The sequence below is a fragment of the Hyaloscypha bicolor genome (assembly GCF_002865645.1).
Source record: "Hyaloscypha bicolor E unplaced genomic scaffold K444scaffold_86, whole genome shotgun sequence".
Classification (NCBI taxonomy): Eukaryota; Fungi; Ascomycota; class Leotiomycetes; order Helotiales; family Hyaloscyphaceae; genus Hyaloscypha; species Hyaloscypha bicolor.
Genome location: NW_020194588.1, coordinates 1,132,047 through 1,155,427, shown reverse-complemented (window position 1 = coordinate 1,155,427; position 23,381 = coordinate 1,132,047). Strand labels below are relative to the sequence as shown.

At 38.8% G+C, this 23,381-nt stretch overlaps 5 protein-coding genes across 5 annotated transcripts; 1 reads left to right on the top strand and 4 right to left on the bottom strand.

Annotated features, from left to right (window-relative positions):
- Window positions 1–10,589: 10,589 nt before the first annotated feature.
- K444DRAFT_613452 (uncharacterized protein) lies at window positions 10,590–11,458 on the bottom strand. Its single transcript, XM_024880351.1, has one exon. It carries the CDS (start codon window positions 11,283–11,285, stop codon window positions 10,878–10,880), a length of 408 nt encoding a protein of 135 aa, XP_024736399.1. The 5' UTR covers window positions 11,286–11,458; the 3' UTR covers window positions 10,590–10,877.
- Window positions 11,459–12,846: 1,388 nt separating this feature from the next.
- K444DRAFT_562381 (uncharacterized protein) lies at window positions 12,847–14,266 on the top strand. Its single transcript, XM_024876981.1, has 2 exons — window positions 12,847–13,780; window positions 13,831–14,266. Exons 1-2 carry the CDS (start codon window positions 13,124–13,126, stop codon window positions 13,843–13,845), a joined length of 672 nt encoding a protein of 223 aa, XP_024736398.1. The 5' UTR covers window positions 12,847–13,123; the 3' UTR covers window positions 13,846–14,266.
- A 986-nt stretch (window positions 14,267–15,252) lies between these two features.
- On the bottom strand, window positions 15,253–16,114 carry K444DRAFT_412886 (uncharacterized protein). The gene is made up of 2 exons (XM_024872626.1): window positions 15,691–16,114; window positions 15,253–15,632 (listed from the first exon to the last, which is right to left on the bottom strand). The coding sequence occupies exons 1-2, from the start codon at window positions 15,921–15,923 to the stop codon at window positions 15,407–15,409; spliced, it is 459 nt and encodes a 152-aa protein (XP_024736397.1). The 5' UTR covers window positions 15,924–16,114; the 3' UTR covers window positions 15,253–15,406.
- Window positions 16,115–17,320: 1,206 nt separating this feature from the next.
- On the bottom strand, window positions 17,321–19,949 carry K444DRAFT_613449 (uncharacterized protein). The gene is made up of 8 exons (XM_024880350.1): window positions 19,928–19,949; window positions 19,831–19,874; window positions 19,158–19,782; window positions 18,693–18,928; window positions 18,155–18,637; window positions 17,971–18,102; window positions 17,830–17,920; window positions 17,321–17,779 (listed from the first exon to the last, which is right to left on the bottom strand). The coding sequence occupies exons 1-8, from the start codon at window positions 19,935–19,937 to the stop codon at window positions 17,403–17,405; spliced, it is 1,998 nt and encodes a 665-aa protein (XP_024736396.1). The 5' UTR covers window positions 19,938–19,949; the 3' UTR covers window positions 17,321–17,402.
- On the bottom strand, window positions 19,832–21,182 carry K444DRAFT_412872 (uncharacterized protein). Its single transcript, XM_024872625.1, has 3 exons — window positions 21,153–21,182; window positions 19,928–20,957; window positions 19,832–19,874 (listed from the first exon to the last, which is right to left on the bottom strand). The coding sequence occupies exon 2, from the start codon at window positions 20,833–20,835 to the stop codon at window positions 20,071–20,073; it is 765 nt and encodes a 254-aa protein (XP_024736395.1). The 5' UTR covers window positions 20,836–20,957; window positions 21,153–21,182; the 3' UTR covers window positions 19,832–19,874; window positions 19,928–20,070.
- Window positions 21,183–23,381: the final 2,199 nt, after the last annotated feature.

The window sequence follows — 23,381 nt, the reverse complement described above, 5'->3', positions numbered from 1 at the left end:
AGATTCGGGACCGATCTAGTTTCAAAAAGTCAAGAACTAGGAATAATATAGAAATAAAAGTATCCTATATCTCTAATAAGGTATTAGCCTTAAAATTGAGTTTGGTATTCTTATTTAAAAAGTAAATACAAGCATTATAATATAGCTCATTACTATAAAGGGGAAGTTACTAAATAATATTATGCCAAATTACTTATAGCGCATGACCTTAAACCGCATAATAAAGAAGTATTACCTTAGCTTAAATATTATTATTATATATAGAACTAATATTCTCTTATTAGTATGCCTCGGCTTTGAGTTTGGCATGCTCCTAATTAAAAGAGATATACTAGTAACTTATTAGCGAAACATTACGGAATATGGCTAGTAAAAGGATCTTATTAAACTAATATTAGAGAATAGAAAATGGGGCGCCGCTACTATATTTAGGAAATATAGTCTTCTTTATAGGGTCCTATATAGAAAGAAAGAAAATATAAATACAAATATCCTTATAACTAATTATATGACCAAAGTAATAGTGAGGCACCTTATAAAAGGCTACCTTCTGGACCTTAGGCCAGTCAGGATTCGTTATAGAGTCAGTAATATTTATATATAAATACGTGGAAATAGAGATATTTTATTAAAAACGAGGGTATAAGTTAACTTAAATTCCTTATTAGGTAAAAGAAAGGCAATTAGCATGCCCATAAAAGCTATTAATATTATATTATCTTGAATCTTTATGGCGGTTTATCTAAGAGCAAAGTATATATAAATACGAGTAATAGTCTGGAATATTAGCTACTAGTTCGGTATTATTTTCATTATAATTCACTCGTAATATATTAAAGTTAAGCTTATAAAGAGTACTATTATCTAAATTATTATTATTATTATCCGTAACCTGGCTATTAGGTAAATAGTTATTATTATTATTTATAGTAAGACTAGTAAATATGACTCGCTAGTTAATATCCCTAATTACTACGCATTCTTACTAGTTTATTATTTGCTCTAGATATAATAGTTTACTATTTTATTTACTAAGACCATAATTCAAAAGAAAATCACGGTATTATAGAAATGTAATATATTATTTGGCAAAATAAAAGGGATCTTATCTATTATTAGACTCGGTATACTACTTATTTATATATTCTTGGAAATTAAATAAATAACGAGCTAGCTCCGAAATATAGTTAATTAGCGGCCTATTAGGTCTAGTAATCTCGGCTTATAATTAAGCTTCTAATTCCGCCTCGTTCTCGCTATTGCCCTTACTCTCGTCCTTAGTCTTAGTGTCCTTATTATTAATAATTTGGTTATTCTCGGTATTATTATTATTCTTATTAATACCGTTATTATTATCTGGATAAGGCATATTAGGGGTCTTTTTGGGAATAAAGTCGGGATTATTACTATTATTATTATTACTATCCAGGAATAGTTAGTCTAGGAAATACCCGAGACTAGGCTAGTTACCGTTCGCGAAAAAGGAAATATTCGCCTGTAATTTGCCATATAGCTCCTGGCTATTAGGCTCCGTTTTACTATTATATTCTGGGGAACTATTATTAAAATTATTAATACCATAATTACTATTATCTGGGATTATACTATATAGTAAGAAATTGCGACTTGGCAAGGGATCCCTATTCCGGTCTCGTAAATTTGGAGGTTCCAGATTAGTGCCCTAGTAAATAGTTAGTATTTAGAGAATAGATTATTAACTCCCTTAAGATTAACTAATAGGTTCTAATTCCTTATTACTTATATATTATAAATGCCTAATCTTATAGGCCTCGCCGAATTCGTAGCTTATTTATATAGCAGGCTCTATAGAACGTATATGTGTCTGCCCCTTATTTCTCGGTTATAAGTATCTAGGAAATTCGTATTTATGGTGGATTTGCGAGAATATAATTATTAATTCGGTAGTAATTAGCTAGAAAGCCGCTATATTTTCGGAAGAATTATGAGGTGGGATAGTACTTATAATACTTAGGCTTAAGTAGGGAGTCTTTTAGGTCTTACTAGGGATCTCTTGGGTCTCTTTATAATATTTACTATTAGGTAATTATTATTTAATATTTCGTTCTCGGATTCTCGCAGATAAGCGGGTAGTAATTTCTTATTTAGTCGGTAATAACTCGGTACTTTGCCCTCGAATTCTAGTAGATTTGCGAATAGCAGGCTCTTATATTATATAAGGCAGGCCTATACTCTATAATAAAAGTCCTGCAGAATCGGGTATAGATCTTTAATATCTAGTTAATAATTCTTATATATTTCGAGATTAAATTAATAGCGTTTAGAAGCCGAGTAGCTCTATACTTAAAGTACTTGTAGTATTTGAATATTCTTAGATATGGCAAGAAGGTAATATATATGAAAAGTCAGGCTACTATATAATTAGAGTTAAAGAGGTCGGTATATCTAAGGAAGAAGGTTATAAAGAAAGAGGAAGTTATTAAGGAGGAGGTTATTAAGGAGGAGGTTATTAAGGAGAAGATTACTAAATAGTATTTAAAGAAACTAGGAAAAGGCATATATTAGTTATTAAATCTATAATAAATAGAAAGAGCTTAAGGAAATATAAGTAAGTAAATAATAACCTATTAAATTAGGATCTGGAACTTATTAATACTTTTCCCGCTAGCGTACTTATCTAGTTATATTGCTTTTGCGCCTTATTTCTTTCTTTTCTTCTTTGCTTTTCTTTAGGCGAGATATTCTTAAAGAATTAGATTCAGAAATAAAAGATTAAAATCCGGTAATAATTTGCTAAGGGTTCGGGAGTAAAAGGCTATTAAAGAATTAGCTTATTTAGGAGCAATATCTAAAAAAATTATTATTAATTACGCTAAGAGTAAAAGGGATTTAGATTTAGGAAGCGCCTCTAGCCTTAATCTCTAAGCAAGTTCCAAACTCTCGGTAATAAATTTATTACGTATATTATAATATATTAAATCCTAAAATATATACTTTCTATTATAATATATATAATTAATTTAGTACTTAATTCGTAGCCTTTTAGGGCCTTAAATCAATATAAAGAAAGTTATTAATAATATAATATTAGTTTTATTAAGATATATATATTACGTATATTACGCTTTTTTGGCTCTTAATACGTATACTCTCGCTATAAAATCGCGATTAATTTGCTATGTAACTAATACGTAATATATAGCTATAACCTTTTAAAAACCTGGTAATACGCGATTATTTCGGTACCTAACTTATAGCTATTTGCCCGTTATTTGTCAAGTTATTACCGACGTCACGTGTGTCACGCTTTTTCAGCTCTTAATACGTATACTCTCGCTATGAAATCGCGATTAATCTGCTATGTAACTAATACACAATATATAGCTATAACCTTTTAAAAACCTAGTAATACGCGATTATTTCGGTACCTAACTTATAGCTATTTGCCTGTTATTTATTAAGTTATTACCGACGTCACGTGTGTCACGCTTTTTCGGCTCTTAATATATATACTCTCGCTATGAAATCGCGATTAATCTGCTATATAACTAATGCGTAATATATAGCTATAACCTTTTAAAAACCTGGTAATACGTAATTATTTCGGTACCTAACTTGTAGCTATTTGCCCATTATTTAATATCGAGTTATTAACTATATGATTTTGGTGAGGGAGCTTCTCGCTAACGTGTGTTTTTTAAAACCGCCTCGCTTACGTGCCCGCTTTTCAGGCATTTAACCTTTCCTACTACTTTCCCTTTCCTGCTACTTTCCCTTTCCTGCTACTTTCCCTTTCCTGCTACTTTCCCTTTCCTGCTACCCTCCTCTCTCTATTACTCTCTCATTCCAACTTCTTCTTTTTCCTTATCTTTTTCTTTTTAACTATAACTTTTTTCTTATATTACTTCTCTTATTATAATTCCCTTTAGCTTATAAAACATAAAACTCCTTCTTTATTTATTCCTCTCTATTAAACTATTTTTTCTCTAAATTATTTTCTTATTTATTCTTATATTGCTTTTTACTTATTACCTCTATTTAATTCTAACCTTCTCTTTCTTTTAATATATTTATTATATCTAACTTACTTTTCTTAAATTATTTTATTATTAGCTTATATTTTTCGAAAATTCTATTTAACTCTTTTTCTTTTATTAATTTTATTCTTTTATATTCGTTTTTATTTTCTTTTTCTTTAGGTATTTTATTATATATTAATATAGTACTTACTATATTTATAGAACCTTAAGTAGAAATTATCAGGTATTAATTTAAAGAATCCTAGGGATTCTATTATTTTTATAGAATTAATAATATAAAAGTCTATATAAATAAAATACTCTATTAATATTTAAGCTTATACTTAACTAATATAGTATTTTTTTTTTTTTTTTTTTTTTTTTTATCTTCAATCGAATATATATAAGCCTAATTCTTCAAGATCTATTCTGAAGTTATTCCATTTATTATAATTTCTATTATTATTCTTCAAATATATTATATTCATATTTTTATGATATAATCAATTCATATTTCGTTCTATTATTAAAAAAATATAACTATAATATTATTTAACTTATTCTTTTCTTTTTTATTTTATTTTCTTCTTTTCTTTATTTTATTTTATTAACTTTTAATTTTCGCTTTTTCTTTTTTCTTTTTTATTTTAATTATTATTACTTTTTCTTTTATTATATTTCTTTAATTTCTTTTCTATCTTTCTTCTTACCTCCTTTTATAATTCTTCTTATATTCTATTTCTCTTTTTCTCTTATTTTTTTAATATTTTAAATTTTAAAAATATACTTAAAATTTAATTTATAATTTAAATATTCTCTCTTTATATATAGTACTAAATTTCTTTAATTTTAATTCTTATATTTTTTCCTTTAATATATAGAAAATTTCTTTTATTTCTTCTAAATAAAATCTTATTTCTTTTTCTTTTCTATTTCTTTTTTTCTTTTTCTTATTTTTTATTTTATTTATAATTTAAATATTATAAATAAAATATATTTTAATTTCAGAATTCCTTTTATACTTTAAGTCTTCTTTCTTTCTTATTATTATTATATAAATTATTTATAATAATTTATTATATTTATATAATTTATATTTATAATAATACTAGATTAATTTCTTTTATTTATTTCTAATAAACTTAGAATCTAAACTCTAATTTTATATCTTCTTTTAATATTTAATTAGATTAGGCTATTAGAAAAATAAATATATAAAGTCTTATAAATTACTTCAAAAATTTAAATAATAAAAAAGAGTAAAAGAAATAAAAAGGATAAGAGTTTTATAAAGAAATAAATTCAAGATATTATAGAAAAGTATATAATATATTTATTTAGTTTATATTATATAATAGAATCTAGAAACTAATTTCTTACTTTTAAGTAAGAAAGGGCTCAAGTAATATATAATTATATAATTTCTTTCTTTAAAGAGGCTAGGTTAATTTAAGCTAGGCTATATATCCTACTAGCTTATAGTACTTATAATTAAATTAGCTAGTGGATTTTACTAGGACGCCTCGAGTAAATGCAGTCACGTGACTTAAGCGAGCACGTGACTGTATTCACTTTGGCTCTAGGTTATATATATTAAAATAAGCTTTTTTGATTTACTAAAAGCCTAATACTAAGCCTTTATAGTATAGTTAGAACTAACTATATATATCCTTACTATTATGGCGACCCCTTAGCTATAACATAATAGAAGCTCCGGCCTCCTTATTACTATTTCGGGTATTAATGGCCTTCCGGAAGGAGGGAGCAGGGCGGTCGGTCTATAAATAGTCTCGAGTATACTATACTAGTAAGCTAACTATAGATTTAAAGCCCCGGCAGGTAATATAAGTAGTTTCCCCCCGGGGTAGGTACCCGATAAAACGACCTGTATAGGAAAGCTTAGGGGGTAAAACCCTAGAGTATAACTGGCCACTAATTCTTTTGCTATTCTGGTTCTTGTACTACCTCTACTCCTTGCTTATTTAATTAGGAGGGAGCAAGGAAAAGAGAAGGAGAAGCGGCCAGAGGAGAAGAGAGCAGGAGAAAAGAAGGGAAGGAGAGAAGGAGAGGCGAAGGGCGGGCGAGGAGGGCTTTATATACTTCTTGAAGCTAGACTAGCGTCCCCACGTAATATCTCTTGCTCAAAAAACAAGACCAAAAAAAATAGATCTACTTATTGCTAAATGCTACAGGAGCATTTATCGAGAAGCAAATCAGGAGCCTAACTAGGAATCGAACCTAGGCTATAGAGTTTACTAACTCTATATACTACTATTATACTATCGGGCCTTTTAGTAACTGCTATTCAATTATAGTTAGTTCTTGCTTAGCCTATACTAGGCAATAGAGTTTTGCAAAGTAATTCCTTGTTTTAATATATAAGACCTAGCCCTATAAGCAGGTATTATAGCTATACTACGGCTATAGATAGTAAATGCTATTATAGCTAACTAGGTACTCAGTTATCTGGCACTTGTCTTTAGGCCGGGGCTTATACTTTCTTAGCTCGGCCACACCCCTCAAGTTATAGCTATTAAGAAGCTTTGTAGTTACCTTGAGCTTGTCTCCCAAGAGTTAGTATAGCTGTGCTTACAGGTGCTGCTCTTGACTATATGCCTCTAGGATAATACAGGACTTGCAGGCATAATAGATAGTAACTCTATAAGCTAGATTATATAATAATATAACGAGAATATACTTTGAGACAAGGGAATACTTATTAAAAGGTAGTAGGGGAGGTGCCCCTTTACCGAAATCCCTTTTACCGGAAAGTGCATTAGTTAGCGGTATACGCACTAATTAGTATACGGGCATTCTCACCTTTTACCGAAAAAGGGGCCCCGCATAAGGGGTAGTACCTAACTTATAGCTATTTGTCTATTATTTATTAAGTTATTACTAATATTATATATATTATACTTTTTTGGCTTTTAATATATATACTCTTACTATAAAATTATAATTAATCTATTATATAACTAATATATAATATATAGCTATAATCTTTTAAAAACCTAGTAATATATAATTATTTTAGTACCTAACTTATAGCTATTCGCCTATTATTTATTAAATTATTACTAATATTATATATATTATACTTTTTTAGCTCTTAATATATATACTCTTACTATAAAATTATAATTAATTTACTATATAACTAATATATAATATATAGCTATAATCTTTTAAAAACCTAGTAATATATAATTATTTTAGTACCTAACTTATAGCTATTTGCCTATTATTTAATATCGAGTTATTAATTATATAATTTTAGTAAGAGAGCTTCTTACTAATATATGTTTTTCAAAACCGCCTCACTTATATGCCTGCTTTTCAGGTATTTAATCTAGGCCTAAGAGAATCTAGTTCTATAATTCTAATATCTAAACTAATTATTATTTTTTTAAGTTAAATAGTTTTATAAATTTAGTAATAAAAACTATATTTAAATTATAAAAAACTAATATTTTAATTTATATATTATAATTATAAGTCGAGTTCTATTACTATTAGTTTTTAATTTAAAACTAGTTATTATTTTTTAATTTCCTTATTTTTATTTATATTATTATTATTACTACTATTACTACTATTACTTTTATTTCTATTACTTACTATATTATAAGATTAGGGAATATATATTTACTTTCTTTACTTTTATTTATAATCTAATATTATATTTTTTTCTTTTCTATTTATATTTAAAGTTATATAAAATTAAAAATCTTTATATTTTTTATATATTTCTTATTATATTTCTTATTTATATATTTATATATAGCCTTTTAATTTCGAGTTAAAAAGTTATAGTCTTAATACTAATATCTATTAATAACTAAAAGAACTAGTTATAAAATAGATTTAATTAGTAATAGTAATATACTTTAATAATATATTTACTACTTTTACTATTATTATAATTAGTTAATATCTAATAATAATATATTTACTATTCTTACTATTACTATTTTATCTTTCTTACCTAATTTATTTCTTGAATTTAATTTACTTTCTAGATTTCTTATATATTTACTAAAGCCTCTATTACTTTCTTATATATTCTATTTCTATTACTAATATTTCTTTCTATAAAACAACCTCGACTTTTTCTTTTATTTTTACTATTACTACTTCTTTAATTTTTATAATTATAACTTCTTTTATCTCTATTATTATTACTACTTTTATATTTCTTATATATATATAAATTATTTCCTTTATTTCTTATTTCCTTCTTACTACTACTTATATTTAAATTATTATATTATTTTAGAATTATTATATCTCTTTTATAGTATCTCTTACTTTTATATTATTATCTTTTTTTTAGATTATTATATTTTCTTCTTATTACTACTTTATTACTTGCTTTTAAGTTATTATATCTCTATTATACTATTACTTGTATTTGTATTATTATATTTTAGCTAAATTATTTATTATATTTCATATTTCCTTCTTACTACTACTCGTATTTATATTAGTATATTTTATTCGGATTACTTATTATATTTCCTTCTTATTACTACTTACTTTTAATTAAGCATTTGCTACTAATACTACTACTTACTAGTATATTAAATCAAGTAGCTACTATTACTCCTTTATTATATCGAATCCTAATAATCTCAGTAGCTTTATTTAACTACCTATACTAATAGATTTCGCTCCTGAGCCTGTTCTACTACTACCAGATTTTAACTACCTTACTACCCTTGGCCTTAATCCTACTAGTAGTAATATAATTACTACTAATAATATTAAAAAGGCAAAGAAGTATACTACCAAGTATTAATATAAAGCTATACTTATCTGCTTCCCTGCTACTACTACTATCTTTCCCAGTATAGGTCAAGTTAATATAGCTTATAATTACCTCCTTAATAGTATTACTAATATTTGCTCTACTACTTGTACTTGGCAAAACTAATATTATAATATCTTCTTCCCGGAGTATGCTCCTGGCAATCCGCGAGTCTTCTAGCTAGCCCCTGCTACTCCCTCTGCTACTCCCGGATCTGGCCTCTCTGCTACTCCCGGATCTGGCCTATCTGCCACCGCTGGATCTGGCCTATCTGCCACTACTGGATCTTCTCGCCCTGCCTCTGCCTCTGCCGGCTAGACTACTCACCCCGCCGGCTGCAGATACTATACTTGCTCTATATCCCGTATTACTAATAGCAAACCTACTACTAGTAGTCCTTATTCCTTCTGCTACTAGTACTACTAATACGGTAACTATTCTGCTAGTCCCTCCGGCCCCCCTCTCCGTTATCCTACTACCTCTGCCACTACCGGATCTGGATTTTCCCCTGCCAGTAGCACTTATAAAGAACCGATTGAATTAAGCTCTAATTCCAGTAGTAATAATAGTAACGAACCCATAAGTTTTAACTCTAATAGCAAGAGTTATGGCAATAATAATAATAAGGAGGAGAATAATCCACTGCTAATACTATCTCGAGAACCTTATTTATATAGTAGTACCTTGTCTAGTAGCTCTCGTAGTACTTGCGGTAGTAGTGGCTCTTATAGTACTCGCGGCAGTGGCTCTCGTAGTTCTTGCGGTAGTAGTGGTAGCACTTAATATAGTAGCAGAATATGCTATATACCTATTCCTAACCCTATTACTAATAACAGGATTATTATTAGTACATGGCACAATACTACTAGTAATTCTCCTAATACTATTACTACCGGTTTCGATTGCCGCGGCCATATCTTTTATTATATTACTAACCATAACCTTGCTAGAAATAGTATTACTATACCTAATGCCACTGCCACTAACTTCTAAGATATCGATTTCCGTAGCCTATACCGGAATATAGATATAGTATAACTTCGCTTGGCAGTCGACCGGGACTTGCGCTTGCCTATATATTAGCGCCCATAAGCGAGTGGCACTAGTACTGGTATTAGTGGGTTTTCTTTAGAGGCTTGGTTTTTTTCGGATTAGCATTTTCTGGGGAGTGGTTTGGGCAGTGGTTTGGGCAATTTGGGCAGTTTAGAGAGCACTTGTGAGTTGGGTTTTCGGGTTTTGGGAGGCGTTAGTAGTATTAGGAGATACCCTGGTTATTGCCACTGGCAAGCCTTGCTTTAGAAGTAGTAAAAATGAAATTTGAAGACTTCTCTATACTTCTTCTGCCACTGCTAGTAATATAAACAAGCACTGGCAGTAATTGAATTAGTGCCAGTAGCACTATTATATATTAATTATTTATATGCTTACATAATTTTACCCTTATATTTCAGGTATATATCTCTTAATACAGACTCGGCTGGCACTATATAATTACACCTATAGCTAGAGTATAGCACCCACTAAATATAATATTAAATGCAATATATAGTATACGTACTAGTGGCAGTAGCAGTAGCAGTGGTTTGCTATATTCTGACATGTTTATAGCACCGAAATCAGGTACTTTTTAACCCCTGCAAAAATTTAAAAGTTCTCCATTACTATCCCTTCGTCCGGTGAGACATGTCCAGCGCTAACAAGGGGGGTGTGGCTGCACGCAAGCCTCTTAAAGCGTAATAAAGCGAGGTGAGGCTTAGGTGCAGCCACACCCCCCTTGTTAGCGCTGGACATGTCTCACCGGACGAAGGGATATAATGGAGATAGCAGTGGCACAGACCACTTCGCTTATATCAGCCCATACAAAAAAACTCCATTACTATGTAATGGAGCACTGAATAATGTTAGGTTAAAGTATACTACCGAAGTACTAGGAGTATGCCACGTATACATGATATAGAACAAATAGCGACGACAGGTATTCCAATAGCAATAATAATAATAAGTTCGACCTTTCCCTTTCCACAAGAAAAGTATTGCCTGCCTCAAACGCTCAAGGCTAGGTGTACCATCTACTGCTTCATAACCTGTCCATAACTCGGCAGTTGTTCCGTGCTTAACCCTCCTCCCAAGCTTTGACGTATAGCCTCCGCTAAATCCGCTGCCTCCTTCTCTTCAAGCGACTGTGTATTCGCCATCCTCTGTCCCTGATTCTCATCGACCCACAGGATAGGCACCCCTCTCTGGCCTTGTCCATACATCTTCTCATTTCCGAACGATTGTTGATTGGCCCTCATATCATCATATGCATATGACTGCTTCTCGGGTTCGTATCCATAGCCATATGGCTGCTGTTGAAAGCCGTTCTTGGCATCGCGCTTCTCGGATATGTGGCGTATGAGCATGCCGACAGGAGAATACCTAGGCGGTCCGCGGCGGGAGCAGCCACCGAATCCACCTCTTCTTCTGGAGCCGCACATGTTGATTCGTTTCAAGGTGTTGTATAGGATGACGAAGTGAGGACGCCTCGGAGTGATTTTTCGAAAGCTCACGAGTTGAGTTGCGTAGTTAAAATCCAAGTAAAGATTTCAGCTGATGTGAATGACCGTTCTGGGTAAGGGAATCGCAAGAATCTTATATCTCTGTCCTCAATCGGCAGTTCGTTCGCAACATGAAGCGGGCCATGTCACAGCATGCATACGGCCGCACAGCCCACCTCACCCCACAATGTCGATTCCCCCGAGTGCTGATCCACGCATACCAAGCTTTCGGACGCGTGTCAGTAGGGGCGATGCATTCGCAAGTCTGAGTTCTGCCTAGCATGCACCAATCAGGCGCAATTGGGAGTGATGCATTACCCCGACTCTCTCGGCCGCAGCGAATCAGAGGTTCTGATTGGTTGAACTCGGGGCGGAATCGCAAGGCTGATTCTGCAGCGGACGTAAGATTTTCGATTGGCGAGGGTGTTCACTTGATAGGTGGTAGTAGTAGAGAAGTGGGGTTGATGTCATTGGTGGGTCGATGCTTAGGGGTTCTCAGATCCCGTCTCAGGGGCTCGCTTAGCGGTTCAGGATACAGAGTAATATGCTTGTTAATCATCTGAAATATCTTCGTGATATCTTCTATTTAACGTTCAAACATTTATCTATATGTAATGTAAGAGGTTTTAGTTCCCAGGCACCTGTGGGAAGCTTTAGACCAAGGCAATCGGCGCGGATGATGTCCCACAAAGCAACCCCCCACAGGGTGCCTTACTGTAATTCCAGAGATATTCAGCGAAATATTGGGAAGCAAAAAAACGGCGCAATCAGTCTAAATTGCCTATTCTTAGGTTCTAAAACAAGGCCGTCTGTTAAATGGTGACCAGCCGTCTTACCATCGTTGACGGGTAGATAAATCTATCCATATGTGGCTCTGAGAGGATGCTGAGCTTCTCGATGTGTTCATTCTCTCTTGGTAAGCTCGTTCTCTTGAGTTAAGTGTCGACTCTAAGAGTACTAACGGACTCGGGTTGAAGGACGCAGTAGTCACACGCTGTGAGTAATGCCTTACACTACTTCATTTACACCACACTGAAAATGTTCTCAGCTTAAAATCAAGTAATAATATTGAGTAATAATTAGTCATTGGATATCTCGCAGTCTTTCGCATGGAGGAAGAGATTGGAGAAATCTCCTTATCGTTTGTGTAACCGTGCCGCGGGCTGTACTCCATGAAGCCAGCTCGCCCGAGTAACGTTTGAGCAACTAGCCATGAGGCTCTGAAGATTTGTTCTTGGCACGCGCACACTCATGGCTTCACTATTGGTTTGAGGTTTCGACTTTCCCACGTCGTTCGAGGTGTGCCAGCACTCGGTAACTTCCACCGCAGTCAACCACATGGTGCAATCTGCCAGTAATCGGCAATTTTCAGCTCCACCCACCACACCTTTGAATGTGGGAGTATTCGGGAAGTTCCACCGCCTCCCACCCCACCTATCCCCGAGTATACCACCATTCAACGTAGGCTCCATTAAGAGGAGCCAGTTTCAGCCTCTGTTCCGGATTTCTTATCTTCCTGCTTTCGTTCGTTGAGGGCAACGCTCCTTTAAGCCTCACTCCAGATATCCCTATCATGATGTGTGGGGTATATTTGGCACTTCCAAGATTGAGCCTCAAGAAATGCCTATAAAATAGGAGCCGCGTAACTGGATTCATCAAAGGCCAAGACTTATTTATTATTGCTCCGAGAAGCTTTTCCAAAACAACGATCGTCAATACCATCGCCCGCCTCTCATACCCCATCACTCAATTCTGAAAGTATAGCACCTGCACACCCAATGGCTACTCCAGCTCTTCAGCCCTACTCGTCCTTGGTGTTCAACACCCTCCCTTCCCTCCATGATGCCGACGCCGAATTCAAAGAACGCAATGCTGCCGCAATCATGAAAACTGCCCTCGCCGGCATATTCACTAAGTACAAAGTCGAAGGATTCCTCGGCGTTCAGCTCCTCCACCGCCATTTCCGCCTCGAAAACGACGAACGTCTCGTCGATGCTGGTGGCGCATCTGTACCTTGGTCCAACGAAGGATCTGAGGCACTGGATTCGCGCATTCTCCCAGTGTCGTGGGCGTTTGAAGGCGAAGCCTACCACCCCTACGAGTTCAAATTTGTCCCTCCCACTCAAGAGCTCCATGAGCCCGTCGTTCCAGAGCCATTCCTCGCCGAATTCAACGAAGCACTCAAAGCTCATGACTTGCAAGGCGTCCTTGGCATTCGCTCCCTCAAGCCCGGTTTTGGCAATAAGCCGGAGATGGAGATAACGAATGGCCGAAGTAATGTCACGTTCGACTACGATTCTGACGCAGCGGAGGATGATAATGCCATTGAAGCCTCGTGGGCCTTTAGCGGCGATGGTATACTCACCACCGCCACTTTTTGCACCTCTTATTGCTCGGGGAGATCGGATTATGGCGGGCACAACAAGTACCACAGTGTGAGTATTAGATCCATCATTGAATTTCAAAGATACTCACGGGACTCCAGACATCCTCCTGCTAAGCGAGCGATAAACCCCTCTAACAATTTACGAGAACTATCAGCAGGGCTTTCATTCACCTCATATGCAGTGTTATTTGGCATAATTTTGAATATTTTTTTTTTTTACAAATTCCACATGTCCAGGATCGGTGCAGAATGCAAATCAGTTGCATTTGGTGATGGGTCACTCGACGAAATTCGTATCTGATGCTTGTACGGCCCTTAGTATTCTGTCACTTATGTTGGAAAACCAAGTTTCCCTACTTCCGATTCTTTCCCTCTAATGACCATTGTTTCTGTCTCGGCTTATGTTTTGTAATTTACATTCCCTCAATGCAAAATTCAGCGCATCCAATTTGAAATCCCGCGTAGTTTCCCGCAATCCTACCGCTACCGTTCTCATCTGGTATTTTCGATGATCCTAAGTTGTGAGATATAGAACATTAATCTTTAAACTATCCAAGATTTGTTAGAATTGGGTGACCCTTCCACACATCTTCACAATTCAGCCCACCTTCAACTTGCATATAATGTCAAGTAAGGGGTTCGCTAAAATAGGCGAATATTAGGGATTGATGCCAAGAGAACTTCTTGAAAACATTCTTGAAAAGCCTGAATGGTTACAAATTAATTTGACCAAGTCATCTTATCGTTTTCAAAACCGCACTGCTTATGTGATGGAGGGAGGTGGAAAGGATGTTCCATACACTCACCTCTGCCCACCAATAAACATTGAGCACATCGACCTTGGGTAACTTGATCATCAATATTCTCGGCAGCAACTTTAGTCGAGCTGGTTGGATAGCTGACTCACCAACTAGGAAGTGCCAATTACTGAACCCAGTGGCGGTTATAGGCATACTCAGCCAGCTGTGTTTTATCACCCCAGCCTAGAATGTTGCTCGTCCTAGAATGTTGCTCGTCCTAGAATGTTGCTCGTCCTAGCCAAAACCCAGTAGAGATATCACGTATATAAAGGGAATGGCGCGTTCAAAAATGGCGCGGTGCGAAAATGGTTTATTTTCGCAAAATGAAAATAATCAGAATGTAGAACACCAAGTTGGATCAATTCATATTTCTAATGCCTCCTAAACAGTACTCTGAATTCATTCGAGAATGAGAAACGATTTGAACAAAACATGAACAACAATTGAAATTGTCGATTGAGACCAGTCGTTGCGGCATTCGAGTAAAGAAATTTCCGAAGTTTAGATGCTCCCCGAAAAGAAACCTAAATCCACCTAAAGACGACACCAAGCCTGTGTCAAGGCCCATCTGATCCTTCCATAAGTTGATGGATAGAGTGTACCAGTCTCAGGTCAGAAGGTACGTATAGCTAAAAGCTATTAACAACGCCGGGTCGTTGCCAGGTATCTCGTGCGAAGCGAGTAACGTATTGAGTCAAAGGGTCCCAGGGAACCTCGACTTGGATTGGACTCATAGCGCCGGATGGCGTGAAATGTTGTACATAAAAACAAGTGTGACGTGTGAAGGGCACCGGATCGCTGATTCACTGTCAAAGGATCTTGAGAGCAACCCTCCTCTTCCTCCTGTTCATAACCAGTCTTCTGCGACGGGTTCATCAATGCCGAGTCTTGATATGCCTCTTCAGGTTGTCCTTCCTGGAGAAGCCGTTCTCTCCGCCGCCGAAAGCATAACTGCAGCCCCTATGTGGGCAATACAAACGCTGCCCGCTATGCTGGCTGTGATGGCGGGCAAGGTCCTTGTTCAGTGAGAATGCTATGCCCCGAGTGGAACATGATGGATCAAGGCAGCGATAAGGCTTTAGGTGATACTTCCGATGGCGGCTTGGTCCATATAGTTAGCTAGAAGATGCATAGAGTGTGCAGAATGGACGAAACATACTTGAGTTTGTGACGATGCGAGAAACATTTACCGCAGTTGGTAAACTCGCAAAGCCACTTGTCGCCTGAGGGAGTTGCTTTCAAAGCAGGACTTGCTAGCTCTTGGCTGCTCTCTGTGTCATGACTCTTTGAAGGATTCATATCATAGCTTGTCGAACTCGGCGATGGTATCGTGGAGGTGGATGGTGCTCCTATCGGCACCTGAGCTCCTTCCTCCGATATTTCCAGTTCCATTGGATCGCCGCCCCATTCCCACGCATGAAGAAAGGCATCTTCATCTTGACCTCCCGGATCAGTTTCGAAGCGTTCAACCAGCAAGCTAATGCCTTGGAAGCTTCCATCCCATATTCCACCATCTGCTTTTCTCTCCCCAATACCCGGAGCCTCAAAACCCACCCCAAAGTATTCAAATCCTCCATTCTCCACAAATTCCTCGGCACCGGGGCCCCATTGGCCCAGCCCGCAGTGGTCGAAGTTATCAGGCCATCCCAAAGACTGTCCATCCCAGCTAGGACATTCCGTCGCTCCCGGGCCACGAAAATCGTCGAGACTAGCATAGTATGGAGCCGCTTCGAGAGGACTTGACTGAACTGGATCACTATGACATTCGCGTTGAATGAGGTTGCGAGCGGAGTTGGTCTCCGCTCAGGAGCCAGGTAAGAATGCTAAGACGAGGCTGTGAGGAAGTTAGCATGTTTCGGCCCAGAATCTGGTTGAGAGGTGGCTACTTACACTGGCTATGCCAGAAAATGTCGATGGGAAGGGAGGAAAGAGAAATGGAATCAGGCTCTACCAGAGAGGTACTTATGTATTCTCATGGCCGGCCTCTTCAGGGATTTCATGGACGGCCTCCCATGGGTGCATTTCGCTCTCCAGTGACGGTCGAGCAATGCAGCCACAATGATGGGCATGCATGTGGGTCCAAACAGCGTCACGCTATTTGGAAGCCACAGTGTGCGGCCTCTATTTACCGAAAAACAGGCAGCCCTCGCCCGGGACGCAAGGTCTTGCCCTGTGCGGCCACGCTCACGTGAGCAAATGCAGTACTCTCTGGGATTGGAACCGTAGAGGCAGTGGGAGAATCGCAAGAGACAGCTTTGGCGGTTCACAAAATACAGGCCGCTTGTTATCTCAACACTACTCGACGCCATAGGAGCATTATCTCAACGGTGATGGCAGAGGAATAGTTTTGGTATCATTCGTGGGTTGAAGCTCAGGCGTTTTCGGATCCCGTTTCAGGGACCGCTTACAATAGCAACCTAATCGCGTAGGTACATCAGGTAAGGTAGGTATGCTCATATTGCTGAACTAGTGGCTTAATGAAACTATCCAACGTCCAAATTTGACTTATTTGCTCAGTTGCCGAAAGACAAACTCAAGACTCTATAACTCAAGATTCGTTTCGAATTACCACTGTACAGGGGGTGAGGTGAAGTCAAATTAAATCAAGAAAATGTTCTACCTTCACGATAAGCAGAACCATGAGAAGTTAACACTCCAACTTGGACCAAGTGAATATTTCTTGATTTTCCTGCAATAAGAACACCTCCCATGATGCTAACTTTGGTGGCGGACAAGAAGCATATTCAGTAAGAACGCAACGCCTCGGGTAGAACCAGGGAATCAAGGCAGGAAAAAGAACAATTGCTTGTCGGTACGTGTTGAGATCGAGATGCGTAGATTGATTGCCTAGCTACAGTGGAGGAAGGCACTTTATACCGCCAGAACTGTTAAAGTTGAGTCACGTGCTTGGGCTGCTTGGCGTCCGCGGCCTCCTTGCAGGTACTCCTTTTCCTTCTTCAATAGCTTCGCCTCGAGTTTCTTTAGCTTTTCTTCCTGTCTCTCCCGCTTTCGTGCCTGTCTCAGGAAATACCTTTCCCTTGCCACTTCTTTCCATTTTCTCGTAATATCCAATTGTTTTCTGGCTAGAAAGCCACTGTCCTGTCTGAACGAGTACCAAAGGTCGTAGATGCGCGTAGTTGTCACAAACCACATCCATACAACGCCGAACACCAATGATAGGAGTGATCGAACGAAAGAGCTGAATGCGAGAACAATTGAAGTGGCAATTACGATTGCCGACACGAAGGCTAGCAGTCACTTCAGTTTCTCTTCAAAATAAGGAGTGGAAAATACAGACTGATGTAAGTGATTTCTTTGCGTAGAGTCCAGGTTGAACCGAATGTTTCCAAATTCATTCCGAATATGCCCGTGCCGAATGTCAATGGAAGCAGTGGGCTGGTCAGTATTTGATTGAATAGATTGCGAAGGAAATACTTACGAATATTATCGTAATGACTGTAAACAACATGATAGATCGGCCTTGTCTTAACGTTTCTTCTGCTTGCCTCACAGCTTCGCGAGCCTGGACAACTCCGGCCTGTTGCTGCTTCAATCCAAGTAGTCCGTCGACCTATACAAGCGAGTCAGAGACGTTCCAATTGTACAATGTAGAGACAACTTACTGCTTTCTCGATATTTTCGGCGGATTCTTTAAGGTGACTGAGATCAATGATTCTGTTTTCGAGATCTGCTGAAACACGAATTGAAGATTCCATCGTCCACTTTGCATCTTTCTCGGCTGCTCTGGAGATCTGAGTATCCATTTTCGTTCTCTCTTCAGAATCTGTTGAAACCCTCCTCTCATCACCCCGCTGCTTATCAATCCCAATATCTCTCGCGATGGTCATATAAGGAGCCAAGATGTAATCGACATGTTTCTGAAAATCTTTCAGTGCCTTTTGCTGATTGCTTTTGATGTCAAGGATAATATTCAGTTCATCCACAACATTTTTGATCGTTGTGGATAAATATCCCTCCGGATTGATATCGAGTAGAGATCTGGCGTCCTTTGCCGCGTCAACCATGGGTATCTGATCTTTATACGCCATGGACAGTCGACTTGTAATGTCCCAGAAGTTTTCGTAGTAGAGTGCAGTCCTATCTTTCTGTGAGACAAGATTAGTCCCGAGCAACGCTGCTATCTACTTAAGGGGAAGCTACCACGTTGCTTATAGCGTCCGCAAACAGAGTCATCATCTGAGGTTGCTGGCCTCCTGTTTTAGCATGGTCGAACATCCCTTTAGAGCATTCGTCTATTATAATCAGAGCTAAGTCATAGATTGACCTGATCTCGTTTTGTCGAGCAACCTTCAGACGTAAACGGATGCACTTGTGGACGTCCGATGTGTCTTCATTATCCCGGCCATAGCGTTTCGGAAAACTTGTGATGATAGTGTCTATGGATTCAATATCAGCTCCTCGATTCAAGCTATTGAGAGTGGTGGATAGAATTAGAAGAAATCAAAGCACATATAGACTCAGGTCACTTGTCTTACCAAAAATTCTCCATGTGTGGTAAAGTCACGTCTATTTCGCTCGTTGCCCCGTGGCCCTAGGCAAACCCGATACCTTACAACGACCACGACTGGAGGAGTAAAGAGAATATAGAAAACTTTCGTGACTTACTTCCATCTAGAATCCAGAGCCACAGTTGGTCAACCATAATTACCCTGGATCTTTTCCGAATATCGTCCAAGCACTGTCTACACGGCGGTTCCTTTGTGAAAGTCTTACAGTGCATTTTATGCATGAATTGCTTCTTGGGTGCGGTGCCTCGGTAAACTACCTGATCTCGAGCTTTCTTTTGCGTCGATCGAAGCGTCCAGTAATAAGATTGGTCGAGCGTACGGCGCGGATGTAAAGGAGGAGAATTATGAAGAAACTCCTTTAGAACATGTTCTTCTTTGTAATAGTTCATAGCTTCCCAGAGCTTCGCGGCTCGATAAAGAACCCTCCCAAGCAATGTTGCGGGCACCAAAATTCTCCCCGTTAATTCTCGCGCAACGCCTGTCCTTGAAACCTTAGACATCGGATGAATTCTCAACTCGTGGTGGAGTCTGGCTTGTACCGTCTCAGTGGCGGTGCTGAGGCGAAGCAATGGCCTCTCCGGGTCCAGAAACTCAATTTCCTCAAATCTTTTGAATTCCCTCGTTTTCAGCTCTTCTTTAGTTCTATGCCATTCCGTTATGCGGCGCATGGATTCTTCCAATTTGTAGCGTGATCTGTCAGTCTCCCAATGCAGGTATGGCATCAATCCTGGGCATTAGTCCAATCCTCTCAAGTAGGATGAGAAGCATACAAACAGTGCCAGATTATTTGGAGACTCCTCAAGGTGTCGAGGGTCTGCTCGATATTAGTACAGGCCTGCTGTTGGTTGACAGGGATGCGCAACTGACTTGTAGACATCCTCTCACACCGAGGTCTCATTTGCCTTGCATATACAGCATCACCCCTACCACCCTGCTGCTGGCCTCTCCAGAGAGCAGGTTGAAGAATCATGTAAGACTTTGTGGGGTTCTCAGGCTGTCGATATAGGTCATCATAGTAGGGTCGTTCCTCTGCATAATAACGCGCAATTGCTTCCTGAAAACACTAAACTTAGAACTAATGATGTTGGCCGTTCACGATTTACCTCTATCCATTCCATGTTATTTTCCGGGAGATGGAAATACCGGATCATCCCATCCGAACAGGGTCTCGTAAGGGGATTTGAGTTCCCGTCCCTGTTGTACAGCAGATCCTTGAGGGGTATCTTCTGATTGGGGAAGTTTTCTGGAAATGCCTGATCTGCCACTCCCGTGTAACCACCAACTCCGGCCTCTCTTCTATCCTTAAAGAGCATCATGTGTGCACTCAAACCGAACGCATTTTCCTTGTGCAAAACATCGCCTTCTGGGAGGCTCTCTCTTGACACCCTTGCCGGTCCAGGACGCCATTCTTGCAGACTCTTCTCAAATCTTAACACAAGGCCTCTCGTCTCGTCGTCGAGCTCAAGCAACTTCCTCAAGTCGTCAATGCGCTGTCTTTCATCCATAATGCGGTGTTTCTCGTGCTCGGGCAGAGAATCGAAAAATTTCTGTCGCTGATAATATCTACGAAGGTTTTTTTCTTCAGACTCGGACAATTCTCTTTCTTGCAGTAAGAGTCTATTCGCATCTAGCTTTCCATCCCCTCGGAGGCATCCAAAATAGTGAAGAAGAATGTCACGGACATTTCCGCCGACGGACATTCGCCCATCGTAACCAATCCATAGGCCATGGGGTACAGTTGAGAGACAAGTCCCTGGGAAGAGGTGCTCGCCCATGATCGCCGCTCAATGAAACTCTGTAGAATGATGCGGGATATTATCGATGCAAAATGTGTGAATTTTCGAGCGAGGAGACGTTTCTACAGTAAGCGACGAGATGGTTGAGTGAACTTCCGTTCCTTAAAAGTCAGCCTCGACTAATATGGGCACAACAGCAGAGCATGAAAATCAAAGTTGACCCGGAGAGCTGAATGCACGTGAGCCGTTTGGGACAATGTGTTGTCACTGGGCGTTAACCCTGATTGGTCTTTCCGTCGCAAAGTAACTGTGAGCATGCTGCAGATGGGTCGCACAGCATGGGGCCCTGCACCTACTTAGATTTTCATTGGCGGTGCTTCACGCCCGTCCTTTGAGAGTGGCTTGAGGACAATACAACTGCTATGAAGAGATTGTAGACTGAAAAGAAGTAGCGCGACAAGCACATTCCCGTCGGGCCCTCCTCGAGAGGATATTTGGAGGGGAGAGACAATATAAAAGTATGGCGGCAACTTAGAGAACTAGAGAGGATTGGAGGCAGTTTGAGAAGCAAGCGATAAAACCGACAGGAAATTGTAAAGGGAGAAGTCGTTATTGGGCTTCCAGCGCCACGGCCACGCAGAAGAAGCAATTCAGAGCACGGCGTGGCAGCGGCAGTGTGGGCTCCGATAAATTATCGATCGGAATTATCGATTAGTAATCGTTATCGGCTAATCGATCGATAGTCGATAAATATCGATAATATTATTGATAAAAGTGGGTCCAGGCTTAGCGATAGCTATAGGGCCAATGCGCTGTATTTATAGGCCTTACACCGCCTTTTCTTTTAATCGGCAGAATTCCGATTTAGTAAAGGCGGTATAAGGCCTATAAATACAGCGCATTGGCCCTATAGTGGCCCTGTAGTATTGCCAAGGCCCTGGACCGATAATTATTGATTATCGAAAAATTAGCGCGATTATCTAATCGTCGCTTATCGAGCTTATCGGAGCCCACACTGGGCAGCGGAGGCCAGTGCCGCCACGTTCGTCACTCCCGAATGAGAGCGATACGATGCTTGCGCCGATGGCTGCAAACTGAGACGCAAGGTGCAGACATGCAGCCAGTGCGAAGCTCTCAACGGCACAGGCAAAGTCGGTGAGGCTGCAGGAAATCGCCACGCAGCGTGGCTCTTAGGCGACATCTCTGCCTTCACCACGTTCACCCCTTGAGCGGCGCAGAGTCCGGCAGTTCTGCACCCTGGTCATCTCCAGAGTCTGATCCCACACATCCAATCATCTGCCAACATGCCAAGCCGTGGGCCGTGGAGCTGGTGGTGGCTTGCCCGGGCACGTTATCACTTCGAGCCCCCACGAACCCCCACGCTTCCGGAAACGCCGGCCTGGGACTGACGGCCTAGGCAGGTTGGCCCAGGCTAAGTCAAATGGGTTTAATTACAAAGCATTTTGGCCCAGGCTAAGTCAGATGCTGGTGTAGGGTTATTACAAAGCAGTGTGGCCCAGGCTTGGTCGGCCCAGGCTGCCTTTCCTTCTCCGATCTGAAACAGTCCAAAGCAGCCCACAGATTCTCTCGAACTAGAAATCTCTCTCCTTCAAATCGCATCTCATATCTCGGACCTTGCGCACCTCCCCATTCGTATGAAAGTGCTTCGTATTACAGCTCTTCTAGTGCCAGAGATGAAGTTATTAATTAGTATTCAATTGGACCACCTTTTGGCCCGGGGAGAAGGATGACGAGACGGAGCTCTCATTCATCAGTCCTAGGCCGTCAGTCCCAGGCCGGAGCTCTCATTCATCAGTCCTAAGCCGTCACTCTCACTTACTCATCAGTCCCAGGCCGCCACTCCCAGGCCGTAACTCCTCATGCTGCCCTGTACGCATATGTGACTATCTGCGTTTTAATACATCCGCTCCCTTCTCAAGGTCAAAGAAGAAAACAAATCAGACAAAAGAGATCATATAAACACCTAGCAGGGATATTAGCCTGTATTAATTGGGTTATTGGCTATAATAATATAGCTATAGTGCCTTTATTATAATTAAAGACGATATTGGCGGATGATTACAGGGCGCCCCTTTAGCCATAAAGCAGTAAGAAGGAATATCTTAATATTAGTAACTCCTTTCTTTTAGTTATTCCCAAGATAACTACTAATATTATAGTTAACGTATTTAATATTATAGACGAACCTAGTATGGCTCTAGTGTGTCAAATGATTTAGCTTGATTTGATTATCGCCTCTAAATCAAATCAAATCAAGTCAAAATCTACTAAATCAAATCATAATCAACTATAATCAACTATAGTTAATTATAGTTAATTATTTAGTCACGTGACTGTATACGTGCGCTCGGAGGTTAGAAAGCGTAATGAGGCTAAAATAAGGTTTAGGCTAGCCCATATCGGGTATCGCTTCAGGCGCCCCTTACTAAATCGGGTATTGCGCCGCTTAATAAGCAAAGCGGGACGAGCCGAAGGTACTAGAACCTACTCGATTTTCTAGTAATTCCTTGCTACCTTATAAATCTTATTATTATAAATAAAATAGCTAAAAATAAACTCTCTTA